Source organism: Chionomys nivalis, chromosome 8 (genome assembly GCF_950005125.1).
Source record: "Chionomys nivalis chromosome 8, mChiNiv1.1, whole genome shotgun sequence".
Taxonomy (NCBI): Eukaryota; Metazoa; Chordata; class Mammalia; order Rodentia; family Cricetidae; genus Chionomys; species Chionomys nivalis.
In genome coordinates this window covers 70,785,789-70,800,865 of record NC_080093.1, presented here as the reverse complement: position 1 = coordinate 70,800,865, position 15,077 = coordinate 70,785,789, and the positions used below count along the sequence as shown (strand labels likewise).

The following is a 15,077-nucleotide window of genomic DNA, read 5'->3' as shown; positions in this document are numbered from 1 at the left end:
GGCACACCTCCTCCCTGTCACTCCACAAAAATCAGCAAGCCTATCCCTTTACTGCCTCCAGATCCCTCACATGAGCCACACCCAGTACACAGAACATTAAATGTCTGTGAGGTAGAACCTTTAAATGGAAATGCTACTACATACTGAATTAGACAAGTTTTTAAAGTCCTCTTTCCTTGCTAAACCAAGCTACCATGAAGCAGTCTAAAAAGCAGCTTCCTTGACCAAGAGGTGAAGGAGTAGAGGTATAAATATGAACATTTAAGGTATTCTACTGTGAGAGAATACACAAATCAGAAACCAACCTTCACTTAACAAGAGCTAGTTCCAGGACAGGCACCAAAGCTACAGAGAAACTTTGTCTCGGGAAAAAAAAATCATAAATTGAAAGTTTTCTATCCTGTAAATGCAACAATCTCTTCAGCAAAAAAGCTTGTGTAGCTAAACCAAGAGTTGAGTTACTCAGAGCTAACGAAAAATCTCAGTGAGGAACAAAAGAAGCCAAATAGAAAATAGGTATAAGGGAACAGCCAAAAAGAAGGTCACCATCCACACACAGGAAGAGACTGACAGCGAGGGCAAAAGCTGACCTGTCAGGGACATGAGATGTACAGCAGCTGACATGGACGTGTTTTGCTTTGTTTGTTTGTTTTACCAAGAGCATTAGCAGGAAATATAGCAGTAGCAAATATGCTAACAAAACCGTGCCTGGCGGGAGTGTGTGTTGGGGGGCAGGGATGGGCAGCATCCCTGACTGCACAGTAACCTTACTGGTTTAGCTACCAATTACAAAACACTCAAGTGTTGTAAATTGTCAAATGAAAAGGAAATTGTACCTGACTCCTCACCAGCCCTGAGACTGAAGAAGTAAAGGCCCCACAAAGGGGAAAGCAATGAAAGGCATGAGCTTCACAGCCCACCAAGACTGACCAGCATAGCAAGGAGGTTACTTGAAGCAGCAAGCAGCCATGGGAACCAGAGAACAAACTGTTCAACATTTTTAATTTTTTAAATAACCTTTCCACTGGAAACTTGGCTTCCAAGTCGCTAAGGCATTGAGGAATGCTTCACCATGGGCAAGAAAACTCCCTTTAAACCAAGAAATAATTATTTATCTGGTCTGAGAGGTTTTACCACTAGAATATGCACAGAGAATGAGATAACAGAAGAACCAAGTGCTCTGTGAAACTGGCCCAGGATGGGCTTCAGTGAATGCAGGGAGACATAAGACTACCTGCGGCCTTCTGTGATGGGAAGCTGAGTACCAGCAATCTCTGAAAAGGATTAAAAACCCATGCAGACATTTACCCAGACACAAAAATCAATGACAGCCAGGCATGGTGGAGTCATGCCTTAAAACCAGCACTCAGTGAGTTCTAGGGCAGGGCAGCTTGGTCTATATAGCACATTTGTGGTCTACCAGGACTACAAAATGATAAACCATCAACACCACCAAAAGAAGTCAACTACAGCACTGAATTGACCTTATGGGTCAATGGAAGAGGGCAGGATACCCGTCCCCTTTTTTTGGTTTTTGAGACAGGGTTTCTCTGTAGCTTTGGAGCCTGTCCTGAAATTAGCTCTTGTAGACCAGGCTGGCCTCAAACTCACAGAGATCCACCTGCCTCTGCCTCCCAAGTGCTGGGATTAAAGGTGTGTGCCGCCACCACCTGTCTGGATACACTCTTTTTAAAAAGATAACATTCTTAGGGCCTAGAGTACAACTCTAATTGCAATGGCCCTCAAGGAGAGACCACCAGTTCTGGAACCATCCAGCATTTCACATCAAATGATCTTATTAGTGCAAACACACATATTCATTTTGTAAAGTGCCTTCTCAAAGTTTACATAAACTGTTCTCATCTAGGCTACAGAGCCAGAGCCTGAACTTGAGGCATGCCAAGACTCATCACCCTCCTGAGGCCCAGGCTGCCAGGGCAGCCTCACAAAGAGGCCCTATCAAGAATGGAAAGTTCACCCAGGATGAAGCTGCCTTCTGTACAGACAAGAGGTCAGACCAGCCTGTAGGGAAATGCTGAAGAGCAGTACACAGTGGGATAAACAGGGTAGGGTAGGGGCAAGGTGGGGTGATGCACGGACCTAAGGTCACTGGTGTCTTCACTTGGCAAAAATGAACGTCAGCTTACGGCATCTTTCCATCATTCCCCATTATTCCATCTTGCTATTAGCACAAACTGGCTGGCTATGTGGCCCTGGATAAATCAACATCTCTGAAGAGCATTATCCTCTTCTGTAAAATAACAATAACTAGTAACAATGCTTCTATCTCAAAGTACAGAGGAGAAAAAGGAATGACAGAGTAAACAACATAGTGCCTGGCGTGCAATGTGTGCTCTACAAAGAGGTTGTAATTACTGTCTGAAGAGTAACAAGTGCTAACCCTCCACTCTAACCAGGGACAGCAAGGGTCTTTGCAGCCAGCTGTGGGCAGAGCCTCCTGCAGACTGCTAACTGCAGGAGCACTCCAAAAATGAATGGAGCTGCTACCCTGGCTGCTTCACATCACAAGTCAGAGGAAGATACTGCCCTAGTGAAATCCCACAGCCATTATTTCTAACATACCCGCTGTTTTAAGGAATATAAGGAAACACTCCAGGGCTTTTTAGTCCGAGCCCTGATTAGCTTTCCCCCACAGCTTCTTTGTAGTAGAAATTTCTAAAAACTTCTATTTAGAAGTTGAAGAGATGGGAAGAGAAGTTGTACAAGGCAAATCACACTATTACAGCAGAGGTGGCAATAACTCAATAGTTCAGTCTTTTTAATGCTAAACTAAATTTGAAAGTAAAGACCAATTTACCTGACCCCGAAGTAACTACAAATTGCTGTAATCCCAAATAAACTTCTAAATTGTCCTGAAGAACTGGGAACTGAAAACAAAGAGACAAAGTTTAAAACAAAAATCATAAGTGCAAGTTTTGATACTATTTTTTAACATTAAAGCGTTAAGTACCCACGAGAAAGACAGGGTCACATACACATACAGATGCTAAGCATGGTTCCCTTTCAGTGACCTCCCAAGACCTACAGATAAAACCTACTAGTGCCGGGCCGGGCGGTGGTGGCGCACGCCTTTAATCCCAGCACTCGGGAGGCAGAGGCAGGCGGATCTCTGTGAGTTCGAGACCAGCCTGGTCTACAAGAGCTAGTTCCAGGACAGGCTCCAAAACCACAGAGAAACCCTGTCTCGAAAAACAAAAAAACAAAAAAAAAAAAAGACTTAGCTGGCAGAGGTGGTGCACACCTTTAACGCCATCACTTGGGAAGCAGAGGCAGGTGGATCTCAGTGAGTTCAAGCCTAGCCTGGTCTACAGAGCAAATTCCAGAACAGCTAGGGCTACACAGAAAAAACCTGCTGGGGGGGGGGGGGGATAACAACTTAAATTTGCCTAAGAAAGGCAGGTAGCAAAGTGACCTGTCAGTTCCTGTGACAGAATGCCAAGTAGAGGCTTGCAGTTACGTGCAGAAGCTGACCCCAGTAACCTGTCTTGCTTTTAACGGACAGAACACACACACATATGAATGAACACACACGAGCATAAGTAAATCATTATTTATGTATAGATACTGAACAAGGGAAAAGAAAAAGATGGACAGACCGATAAGTACAAAAGCCATGTTTCAGAACAAAAGCCAGGAACAAATTAGACTTCCCCTTCAGATGGTGAGTTACCAGAGTTGAGAAGGCATGTGTAGGAAGGAGCTCCATCACTTTGGCCACTACCTCCAGGCTCTGGCGTAAGTACCGCTGCCACTCCGTCTGCTGCTGTGGGGAAGAAACAAAGGTATTAGCTCTCCCAGACAGGCAGGTAGGTCCCTGTTCTCTTTATTACCAGCCTCCCTTTAGCCTTAAGTCTATTCTCAGATGTTAACTTTAGAGAAAATAGGAAACAGTGAAACCAGGAATTTGGAACTTTGAAAGGGCCCAGTTATTTATTTATTTAAAATATTATTTCATTTCCTAATAAGCAACTTCTTCAGAAAGCAAATAATTCACATAGAACAATTCACTTTTCCTCCCAGGATCATAGAATTCAGAAACTCTATGTGAAAAGTTTGGGTGACTTTTCTATTATCCCATTGATAGGCAGCAGTCATTTCTTTACATATACCTGACTCAATTATCACCATTCAAGGCATGGCTCATAGGCAGTATCAGTGTCCCCAGGGACCAGTCATTAACATAAAACTCTGGTCCAAGAATCAGGATGCGTTGCAACAAGCTGTGCTAGAGATTCTTAGAAGAGCTAACGTGAGGAATCCCACCTCAGTCAGTCAGTAGCACAACTCACCCTTCCATACTGTATTGCCTCAAGTAACTGTCAACATAAGTCAGCAAAACAGGCCATTTCTATTAAGGAGACGAGGGAATCAAGGCTCAGAAAACCTCAAAAATACATCTCTGTGCCCAAAGCTGCAGAGATTCAAATGAAAGCCACCTGGTTCTAAGTAGTGTACTTTTTCTTATCCTAAGAATCTACTCTCAAGGTTAGGATCATGCCACCAGTCACTCTAACTTTGAGTATGATATTAATATTAGAAAATTTTCAAGTGTTTGATAGAAGGAAAGATACGCTAAAGTTGTTCCATAAGAATATTTTCCTTATTAATGTTGTGCAGACCGGCAGCAATATACTCAAGATTCAGTTTAAAAAAATAACAGCCTATGGCATATGCCTTACATAGACTATCATTCCAGCCTTCCCATTTAAATACCTACTGAACTATTCCCACCAGATCCCAGCTAGGTAGACAGTCAGTACTCCTTAGAGCATTCCCCATGCACACCTGGTCTCTCTGTATTCCTAGTCTGTAGAGGTAAAATGCCTGTAAAACATTTTTTTCAGAAGCAATGAGATAAGATAAACCAACAGAAGAGAAATGCCTCTTACATCATCATCCAGAGTTTCATCATCCAACTCCTCCAGTTGGGCCTGGTTGTATCTGAACTGGATTCGATTCAATACCTCTGTGAGCAAGAGGACCAGGGCATCTTCGTACCTAGGGAGGAGGGAAGAGCCAACATCAAGGGAAAGCATGCTTTCAGAGGCCTCCTGGACTGGAGGAACAGTACTTGCTGTGGACACACCTCAACTCTGGTGCTGTTTCTGAGTTGGCATGGGCGTAAATGAGAGAAGTGGTACTTGACTACTTACATCATGCATCTTTGATGGTCTCTCTTCTACAGTTAAGAGTTCTTGTGGTTATTGCTTGCATGGAATATAATTTTCCATCCTTTGACTTTCAACCTCTCCTTATTTGAATCTAAAATGAGTTTCTTAGTAACTGAATCATAAATTTTCAAATCCATTCTGCCCATCTCTGCCTTTTAACAACAGAATCTAATCCACTATAGTTAATATAATTATTAATAAAGTAAGTCTGATTTCTGCCATTTTTCTTCAATCACTACCTTCTTTTGTATCAAATACATATTTCTAGACCAACATTTTAAGTTTCTTACTATATATTTTTGAGGTTTTTTTAAAAATAATTTCTCTGGGAACTACTAGTCCTGTGTTTGAGTATCAACAAATAACACCTTTTCTGTTGTTTTCGAGACAGGGTTTTCCCATGTAGTCCTGAAGACCAGGCTGGCTTTGAACTCAAAAGAGCCACTTGCCTCTGCATCTGAGTGCTGGGATTAAAGGTGTGCACCACATCCAGGTTAACACTTTTAATAGCTGTAAGAGGTAAAGTGTGAGAAAACTAAAATTAAATTGCTCAAGATCAATAAGAAGGCTATTTTGAAGTTAGGGCTCCCTAACTCAAGCCTCGTGTTCTCTCCACACATAAACTACCAGTGGCTTTAAGTCAAACCTAAAACTCAACCTTCAATTAATTTTAAGATCACTCAGAAACTAAAGGGAAAATTTAAAGGGCCTTGGGGAAATCCTGACCCTCTGGTTTGTATCTAAAAGTAATTTATTGAAGAAATACCTCAAGCCCCACATGTGGCTACTTTCCACAATAATAACTTAGCAAAGAAGATACCAAGTTATTATAGGATACTTGGTATCACGTAGGGGGAAAACAAACAAAAAAACTATTGTTTTTAAGAAAAGATTATGCACCTAAATGCTTCCTCTCCTGAAAATCTAAGACCAGTTAAACTGTGGTTCCCACTTGTCAGTGTGTGGGTGTGGCTGAGGCTCAACAAAGCACAGGGATCCTGAGACTATTGGACTCGCTGCTGGGATGCTAAAGGAAGACTGCAAGGTGGAAAGAAGGATGAAGGGTTCATCCTTCCTGTAGGTTTGCTCCCTGACAATGCTGCCCAGCAACAGCTATCCCACGCCCCCACCCCAACTTCATTCTACATTCCCAGCACCTGTCTCACAAGCATTCCCAGTGAGTCAAGAGCTCCTGAAGGAACGCTTGAATACCAGCTTCCCAGGCCTCCTTAGAGCTCCTGTGACAAGAGGTGAGGCTACATCTTTAAAATCCTGAGCCCTCACCAACTACATGGAACTTAATTAACCCACTGATCCCCTTTCCCTACCCCTGACTTAGTGGTGGAGCTGCTTCATGTAGTTATCAACTGTGTTGCCTTCCTCACCGTTTTCCTAGTCTTCTAACACCTATTTAACCAGCCATCTACATTGGATACTTGTGGCTTCTGTTTTTGGAGTAGTACCCTAACCATTTTGCTACCTAATCCAAGAGAGCCAAACTTGAAAGAGTCAAACCAAGGTCAACTGTAGTCCATCTAGTCCAAGCATTGCCAGCCGTAAGATGAATCTCTGTAGAGACAGTCTACAGACGTCTAGCAATCCTGAGCTATCACATTTCAGCTAGGTGGGTACAACAGCTCGTTTCCTACCTGTGGGTACACATTGCCCCTTCTCCACAAGACTGAACCATTGTTTTCAAGTGATTTAACAATATAGCAAACACTGGCCTAGAATAGAATAGAAACTGAGTATGGCACAGGAAAGAATACTGGCTGGGGAAATTATTAATAAAATTGACATGTGTGGGGAAAATCACACTTAAGTGGATGTCCCAGGAAGATAATCAACACTCAGGCCTGGAGCACATTACCTCCCATTTACCTGTGACATAACCCATAAGGCTATACACGTTTTGCTATAAACTGCTATATAAGATCAAAACACTCTTACAAAAAGAAAATCCCTTTCAGACTAAAGCACAGAGAGATTTTGGCACTGCTAAATAAACCCCATCAGGAACTGTGCTAAAGGCACACAAGTATCCAATCTCCCAAAGTGTGTGGCAGGCATGGAAGAGGTGTGTGGACAAGATAGACAAGACACCATAGCTGCTTGTCTATACCTATTCACGGCCTCCATTCCCACCTTGAGTAACTGAACGCTGGCACTGAGACAGCTAAAACACTACATTTTCCAGTGGACACAAAGATAGTAAAGAAAATTACTAACTCAGGTGTACCAGCTCATTTTTATGTTAACTCGACAGGCTACAGTCATTGGGAGAGAGAATATTAACTGAGAAATTGCCCCCACCAGATTGGCCTGTGGGGAAAGTCTATGGGTATTTTCTTAATTAGTGATTGATGTAGAAGAGTCCAGCTCACTGTGGGTGGTCATGGGGTATATAAGCAAGTCATGAGAACAAGCCAACAAGCAGCATTTCCCCATGATGTCTGCATCAGCTCCTGCCCTGACTTCCCTCAGTGATGGGGTGTTATGTGGAGCTGTAAGCTGAAATAAAGTTTTCCCTCCAAGTTGGTTCTGGTCATGGTCTTTTATTAGCAAGAGAAACCTAAGGCAGTAGGGTTTCTAAAAAGTAGTTTTGGTCCAATCTCTCCACTTCTCATTTCACTGCCTGAGCCCGACATGAGAGAGACGACAAGTAGATCCCCATGTCAAGTTGACCAGTAGTCACTAGTGTTATCGAAATGATCCTCTATGAGGTTCTTCAGATGAAAGGTGCTAAACTGTGTCTCTCCCCACCCTAGCCCACATGTAAAAAGAACTACCCTCAATGTAACTGTGTTTGGGGCCAGGGGTAAGAAAGGATGAGTTGATATCTTAACCCAGTAGCACTGCTGCCCTCCTAAGAACAGACAGGGTCCTTTATCTCTGTCTCCCACATGCATACCTGATACCTGAGAAGACCAAAAAGTTCGGAACCCCCAGAACCGAAGTTACAGATGGCTGTGAGCCACCACGAGTGCTGGGAATCAAACTCAGAGCATTCGGTGCACTGAACTGCCAAGCTATCTCTTCTTCTCCTTAAAAAACTTAAAAGAACCAAAAATCATACAACTATATCCAGATAACAAAAGTGAACTGGAAAACACTAACACGGATATATAAAAAAAAACTCCAAATATTTGGAAATTAAATAGAGATTTAAAGTAAAATTTGATAATAATTTAAGTGACATGGCATATATTAAACTCTGATAAAGCTGAAGTAGTGTTTAGGGGTAAATTTATAACATTAAATGTATATATATTGAGCTGGGGATATGACCCAGTTAAGAGGCCTTGCTGCTCTTATATAGGACCTAGGTTCAGTTACCAACATCTACATGGTAACTAACAACTGTTTGTAACTTCAGTTCCAAAATATGATGCTTTTCTGGCCTCTCTGGGCACCAGACATGTATGTGGTGCACATACAAACAGGCTGACAATAATATACACGAAATAAAAACCTTTAAAACAAAGTGTATGTGTATAAATGAAGAAAAACCCTACTAGACAAAAACTTAGCTAGACAAAACTAGCCAAGTTAAAGCAGCTAGAAAGTCGGTGCCCAATAAACACAAATAAGCAAAGTGAGGATGTAAGTGAGTCAATACACAGAAAATAAACAGTTCCAAGTCAGTAACTGCATATGAAGGATACAAAATTCCAGATAAATTTTCCATCTATAGTGCAGTCTGGGCATAAATATCTCCATATAGGGGCTAAATAGCTACTGAACTCTGACCTTTATCTTGTTGACACTTTTTATTAACTGTATACAGTGTCATGTAAGACAGCAACACTTACTTCCTCATTAAGCAGAACAATCCACATTGTTTTACAGCCTGACTTAAGGACACTCAAATTCCTGTGCTAGTCTGTAGCCAGCATTTGCCAGTACTCTTGTGACAGAGGCTCCCAGGACATGACACAATAACTTTAGGTTGCTTCACACACTGGTTTCTTCCTCTTCCTGTAAAAACCTAAGTTTCTACACAAGTCTCTGATCCCTGGATGAGCACCAAGAAAACGGGGAGAACAGGCAGCAAACACTTTCTCAGGGGGCACCAACTGCAAGACAAGGCCCCACGTGCTGGTTCAGCTGGTTTCCTCCACAGTGTGAAGAAGGCACAACCACACCCAGCACAAAGGTGCAAACGCACCCTGAGATTCGGGCTCTCTATGCTATGATCTCTAACTGATGAGCAGGACAATCAACTCGACCCACAATTCTGCTAAGCAGGGCATGATGCAGACATTTCTCTTCACACTGGGACCAAGTACTGAAGTCCTAACAGCTTTCAGGCAGAAACTTGAACATTCTCACTGAGCGAGGAATATGCAGTTTCCAACATCCTCCAGTTTCCAAGCTCCTAGGACCACAAATAAATCTGAGTGCATTTGTGCTTCGAAGTCCGTAGCCTGCAATGTCACTTTGTTGTAACAAATGATGCAAAACTCTAAAACCACAAGGGACAGGAAATGAGTGCTGCCTTTGTGACCTAACCACACCTACGTTTCCCATTTGAGACACCAAGAAAACAATTTCTGACTACTTCCTACAGATCAGTCAATTTTGAAGTTCCGGCTTAAGCCACAAATGTGATTCCAAAAGCATGCCCATGTTGTCGGATGACAAACATTTGATCACATTTGCATGCTCAGAGTTAAAATAAGTATGGTAATTACCAACACCAATGTTCTTTATCAGCCACTCCTATAAATAGTACATCTCTGATATACCAGACAGAACAGTGACTTCCAAACCTTCAAACCCTTAATTTAAAAGCGTTTACACCGAACATACTTGTAGAGACGTATAATAAAAGGGATGGCATAAGCCAAAGTTCAATGTTCTTTCTTTGTACACCCAGTGCACTATCTTGGTGCTCTTCTTTCCAGTTCACTCCCTCAACCGCTAGAGTGTTAAGCAAGAAAAACAGATCCTAGGGAGGGGGTAGTTACTGTCAGACCAGTTTTGAGGATTTCATTTTTTTGCTTTGTGTGTGTACATATACATATTTAAAAAATAAATCATGAGGCTGTGAAGAAGGCTCAGAAGTTAAGAATGGTTCTGCTCTTCCAGAAGAGTTGAGTTGCTTTCTAAGACCCATAGGCAGTAGTTTAAAACTCCTTGTAACTCCAGTTCTGGGGGATCTGACACCCTTTTCTAGCTTCTATGGGCACCTGCACACACATATATATTCTCTCTCTCTCTCTCTCTCTCTCTCTCTCTCTCTCTCTCTCTTTCTCTTTCTCTCTCCCTCTCTCTCCCCCTTCCTTCCTCCCTCCCTCCCTCACACACATACACAATACAAAATAAATGTCAAAAAATATAGGTTAAGAGGGTGGTGAAGAAATGGCTCAGCTGGTAAGAGCACTCCCAGCACACATATCGGGAGGCTCACAACTGCATGTAACTCTAGTTCCAGGGAACCGAACATCTTCTGGCTTCCATGGGCACCCTCTACTCCATACATACATGCACGTATACTAAACACACACATAAATAAAGGTTGCATTTAGGAAAAATAAAACTATCAATGAGAAAATTTCCTACCATTTAAAGGAGTCAGTAAAATTTCTAAGCATTGTGCTACCAGATGGCAGGCTGCCATACAGGAAGGTGGGTAAAAAGCGTCTTTAGCTGTCTATGGTCATCACAAGGGTCAAGTGGCAGCAGCATTTTACATTATTTCTTTTCATTGTCATCACTGTGATCATTAGGATATTTAATATATATCTCACCATTGTGTCTATATTTCAGATCCATGACTTCCAAAATTCTAACCTTCCTGCAAGACATCCACTGTGCAGGAAGAAATGTGATAGTCTAGCACCCAACCAAAAGGAATCCTTGAAGCAGACAAGGCATTTAAACTCCCTATAGCACCATCCCATCTACTGGTTTGTAACCCATACTTTCAATGCTAGCAATCTCCTCAGCAGCGTCACAACCTCCACACCTTCTGTCTACTGGGCTTTAAAGAGCATTTTCATACTGATCACTTTTCCAGGGCATTCTCAACTAAACTGCAAGATATAAAAGACTACCTATCACTAAACATGGGAGAGTGGGGTACAACCCCAGAACCGAAGGGCTTGCCTGTTTGGCATATAAGAAAGACATTCTGATAAAATAGCTTTTCTTTGAAGAATCTCATTCAAAAACAATTGTCAGTCAGTAACCTCACCAGACCTTAGGTTTCTGCTGCATGAACACACCCTGCACCCATAACCTCAATCAAGCTGACACTAAAGCAGCTCAGAAGCTATTCTGCCATCAAAAGATGTTTGTAAACAAAAGAACAAATGTTTAAATTTCGAGTGTCAGTATTCTGTAAAATTTTAAAATCCACAAGACCTTAGCAATGAGAAGAGCTCTAGAGATCTAGCACAGTTGTCTACCCAGAAGAGAGGACCCACCTCCATCCATTTGGCCCTAACTCTGGGAAATGGTGCTCACGTCCTCTACCACTATTATGAAGTATCCTGCAATGACTCAGACATGGAAGATATACTATTTAGGGGTGGGGTCTTGTGGCGGGGAGGCGACATGACCTGGAAGGGTACAGCTTGTCCCTGGCCTCTTCTTCCTTCTACCAGTTCTTGGCCTACCCCTTCCCTGGCCACTATGATGTGATCAGTCTTGCTCCACCCATACTTCCCACAACTATGCTCTGCCTCACCACGGCCCAGAAACAAGAGAACCAACCATGTGACCATGGATAAAAACCTCTGAGTCATGAGCCAAAAGAACCCTTTCCCCCTTGAAGCACTTTTAATCGGGTGTCGTACTGCAGTGACAGCGAATCAGCACAACCACACTAGCTCCATTTACTAACCACTTAATGGCTCAACAACCATCACCACCCATAAAGAAACAAAAGCTTCCAGAGTGAATTTCCCTAAACACAACCAGAATGAGTTTTCAGAGTCAGGGCTGCTCCAGGGGTTGTGTCCTGGTGACCACAGAGACTGCTTTCATCGGTACTGTGCCGACACAGAAGCTAAAGCCAAACCAACACCACCTGCAGCCTCTCCCCTGAGTAAGCATACTAGCACCCAGAGCTGTATCCCGTCTGTACGTGCCTGTCATGAACTAGTGAATATATTAAAATGTAACAAACAGGGTGGCACACTGATCTACTGTCATAATGGAAAACAAAGGGAAGCTGCCATCTTTGGACCTACCTAATTCCATATGGAGTAGAACACAGCTCCATAGGAAAATATATAAAATATAATGGATTCTAATGCTAAGAAAAGCTGCCATTTGACCTTTTCTGTGTGTGGATCCTGTCATTGTTTGCTCGCATGATGAATTCACAAGTTTCTCTCTTCCTCTCTCTGGCCCACGGCAAAAGCATTATACTAGACAAGAAAAATGTGTTCTGTCTATAAAGCAAGAAAAACATTCTCTATTTTCTGTATTTAAAAATTATAATTAAGAATTGGTTGTAGTAAAGCAAACCTTTAATCTCAGCACTCAGGAAGTAAAGGAAGGCAGATCTTTGTGAGATCAGGGCCAGCCTAATCTACACGGTGAATTCCAGGACAGCCAGGGCTACATAGTGAGACCCTGTCTAAAAGCAACAAACAAGTTAAAAACCATAATAAAAGTTGGGCATAGTGCCATATGCCATAACTCCCAGGACTGGGAGCAGAAACAGGCAGATCTCTATGAGTTAGGCCAACCAGAGATATATAGTAAGACCCTGCCTCAAAAAGCCAAAATAGTAGTAGTAGTAATAATAGTAGTCACCTAAGAAACAAACCTCTGTACATGACTGTAAATGAATTTCTCAACTGGGCTAATAGAGGTTGGAAGACCCACCCTAACTGCCAGGGACAGAGTCCCAGGCTGAATAAAGAGGAAGAACTGAGCATTAGCATCTACTCCCCGCCCCCCCCCATCTCTCTCCCCCTCCCTCCCTCTCGCCTGCCCGCCCCTGGATACAAAGTGACTAGCTGCCCTGACCTGCAAGCACACACATGCATACTCCCTCAACACATATTGAATCAGAACAAACCTTTAGTCTTTGTTACTGTTGTATCACTGTGAGGAAATACAATGACCAAGGCAACTTTTAAAAGAAAGCATTTAATTGCAGCTTATAAATTCATGACCATCATGGCTGGAGCAGAGTCTGAGAGCTCACATGATCACTGGGCCTGGCATGGGCTTCTGAAGCCCCAAAGCTCACTACCAGTGACACACCTTTTCTAACATGGCCACACCTCCTCCAACAAGGCCCTAACCCCTAGTTCTTGCTAAACAGTTCACCATTTGGGAACCAAACATACAAATATATGAGCCCATGGGGCCGCTCACATTCAAATCAGCACATCTTTCTTTCGATAGCTGCTCCTGTAGGCATTCTGTCCTGGCAAGGAAAATGTTGTTGATTTGCATTTATCTCTGAAGTAGAGGGTTTCTAACTTGTGCCTTCTGCCTCAGCCTCCTTAGTGCTAGGACTACCAGTGTGCTCTGTCATGGTCAGCTTTTTTCCTAGTTATTTGTTTCATGACAACTACTTACCAATTTAGGAAACTTTGACACACCAGGCAGTGGTGGCACACACCTTTAACCCCAGCACTTGGGAGGCAGAGTTTGAGGCCAGGCTGGTCTAACAGAGTTCTGGGATAGCTAGAGCTGTTACACAGAGAAACCTATCTGAGAGAGAGAGAGAGAGAGAGAGAGAGAGAGAGAGAGAGAGAGAGAGAGAGAGAGAGAGAGAGAGAGAGAGAGAGAGAGAGAGAGAGAGAGATTTTGATACATCTCTAGTTTTAAGGACAAAATGAACCCTGAGCTCCTTCCATGTCACTCATCAGCTGTGAGGTCAGCCCTGAATCTTCTATGTTTCAAGCACTCTACACTTCCAGTGGGTTGTTTTAAAGTAAATCCCAGGTGTAATATCACTTCATATAATAAATACTTGTGTCTCTAAAACTAGGGCCTTAAAAAACAACCACAAAAGCATATACCTAAAAAATTCTGAACGAATGTTACTTTTTTAAAAAGAAAATGCTCAGACAGCGTTCCTGCCTGGGCAGCTTCCTTGCCTCATTCTACTGAGGAGGCCCAGCAGCATGGCAGCCCCTCAGGGCACAAGAGGAACTGGCAATAGTGACTACCTCTGTTTATCAGGGTTTTGAAGTTTACCTGTTGAGAACTGCTTCCTTGTCTCCCAGACGACTTTTAATTTTACTTGTCAGATAGTCCAAAAACAGTGTCCAGATATCCAAACAAGAGAAGTAACCTTCATGAGTAGGCTATGATACAAAAGAAATCCAGACAATGAAATTACTTAATGCAACTGTTGTGCTTAGAAACACATACACCAGAATGGCAACACCAAAGGCCTACAGTCTGTTCTTCATAACCTCCACTAAGGACTTTGAGTCAGTCTTCACCAGAGAACCCTATTATATCTAACCAGACAAGGGCATTGTGAGACACTCTGTGAGGGAACTGCGCAGGGCTTGCAGAATGTGCCAAGGAACCTGTCTGAGCCCTGTGCAGAGAGGCTCCCACAAACTGCCTACTCTGCATCAACTTTTGAGAAAGCAACTTATGCTCTACAGGAAACATTCACAGTCACTTACTGGAGCAGGACCACACCTGTCTTTTCTACTACAAATTCAAAAAAGCAAATAGAAGTCAGAGTGCCTCAAAGGCAACAGTTCACACATCTGACTATAAGGAAATTAACAATGGTCGGTCTTTCTACATAGAAGACCGAGAAGGAGCTGTTCAGTATCATTCTAGTCTATTTATGACATTTGCAAACAGGCCAATAGCAACCTCAAACCAGGAGCAAACAAAAACAACAAGAGGAGAAAAGCATGTCTTTGTGGGGTCCTGGTACCACCTGGC

The 15,077-nt window shown here is 42.7% G+C and overlaps 1 protein-coding gene across 1 annotated transcript in view; it reads right to left on the bottom strand.

The window, feature by feature from the left end:
• Positions 1-15,077, bottom strand: part of Xpo6 (exportin 6) — a 108,911-nt gene that overhangs the window by 26,087 nt on the left and 67,747 nt on the right. Inside the window, exons 9-12 of the mRNA XM_057777800.1 lie at positions 14,364-14,473; positions 4,911-5,019; positions 3,692-3,784; positions 2,819-2,888 (exon numbers count right to left, since the gene is read on the bottom strand). Coding sequence (XP_057633783.1) covers positions 2,819-2,888; positions 3,692-3,784; positions 4,911-5,019; positions 14,364-14,473 — 382 coding nt within the window. The remainder of the gene's footprint in view (positions 1-2,818; positions 2,889-3,691; positions 3,785-4,910; positions 5,020-14,363; positions 14,474-15,077) is intronic.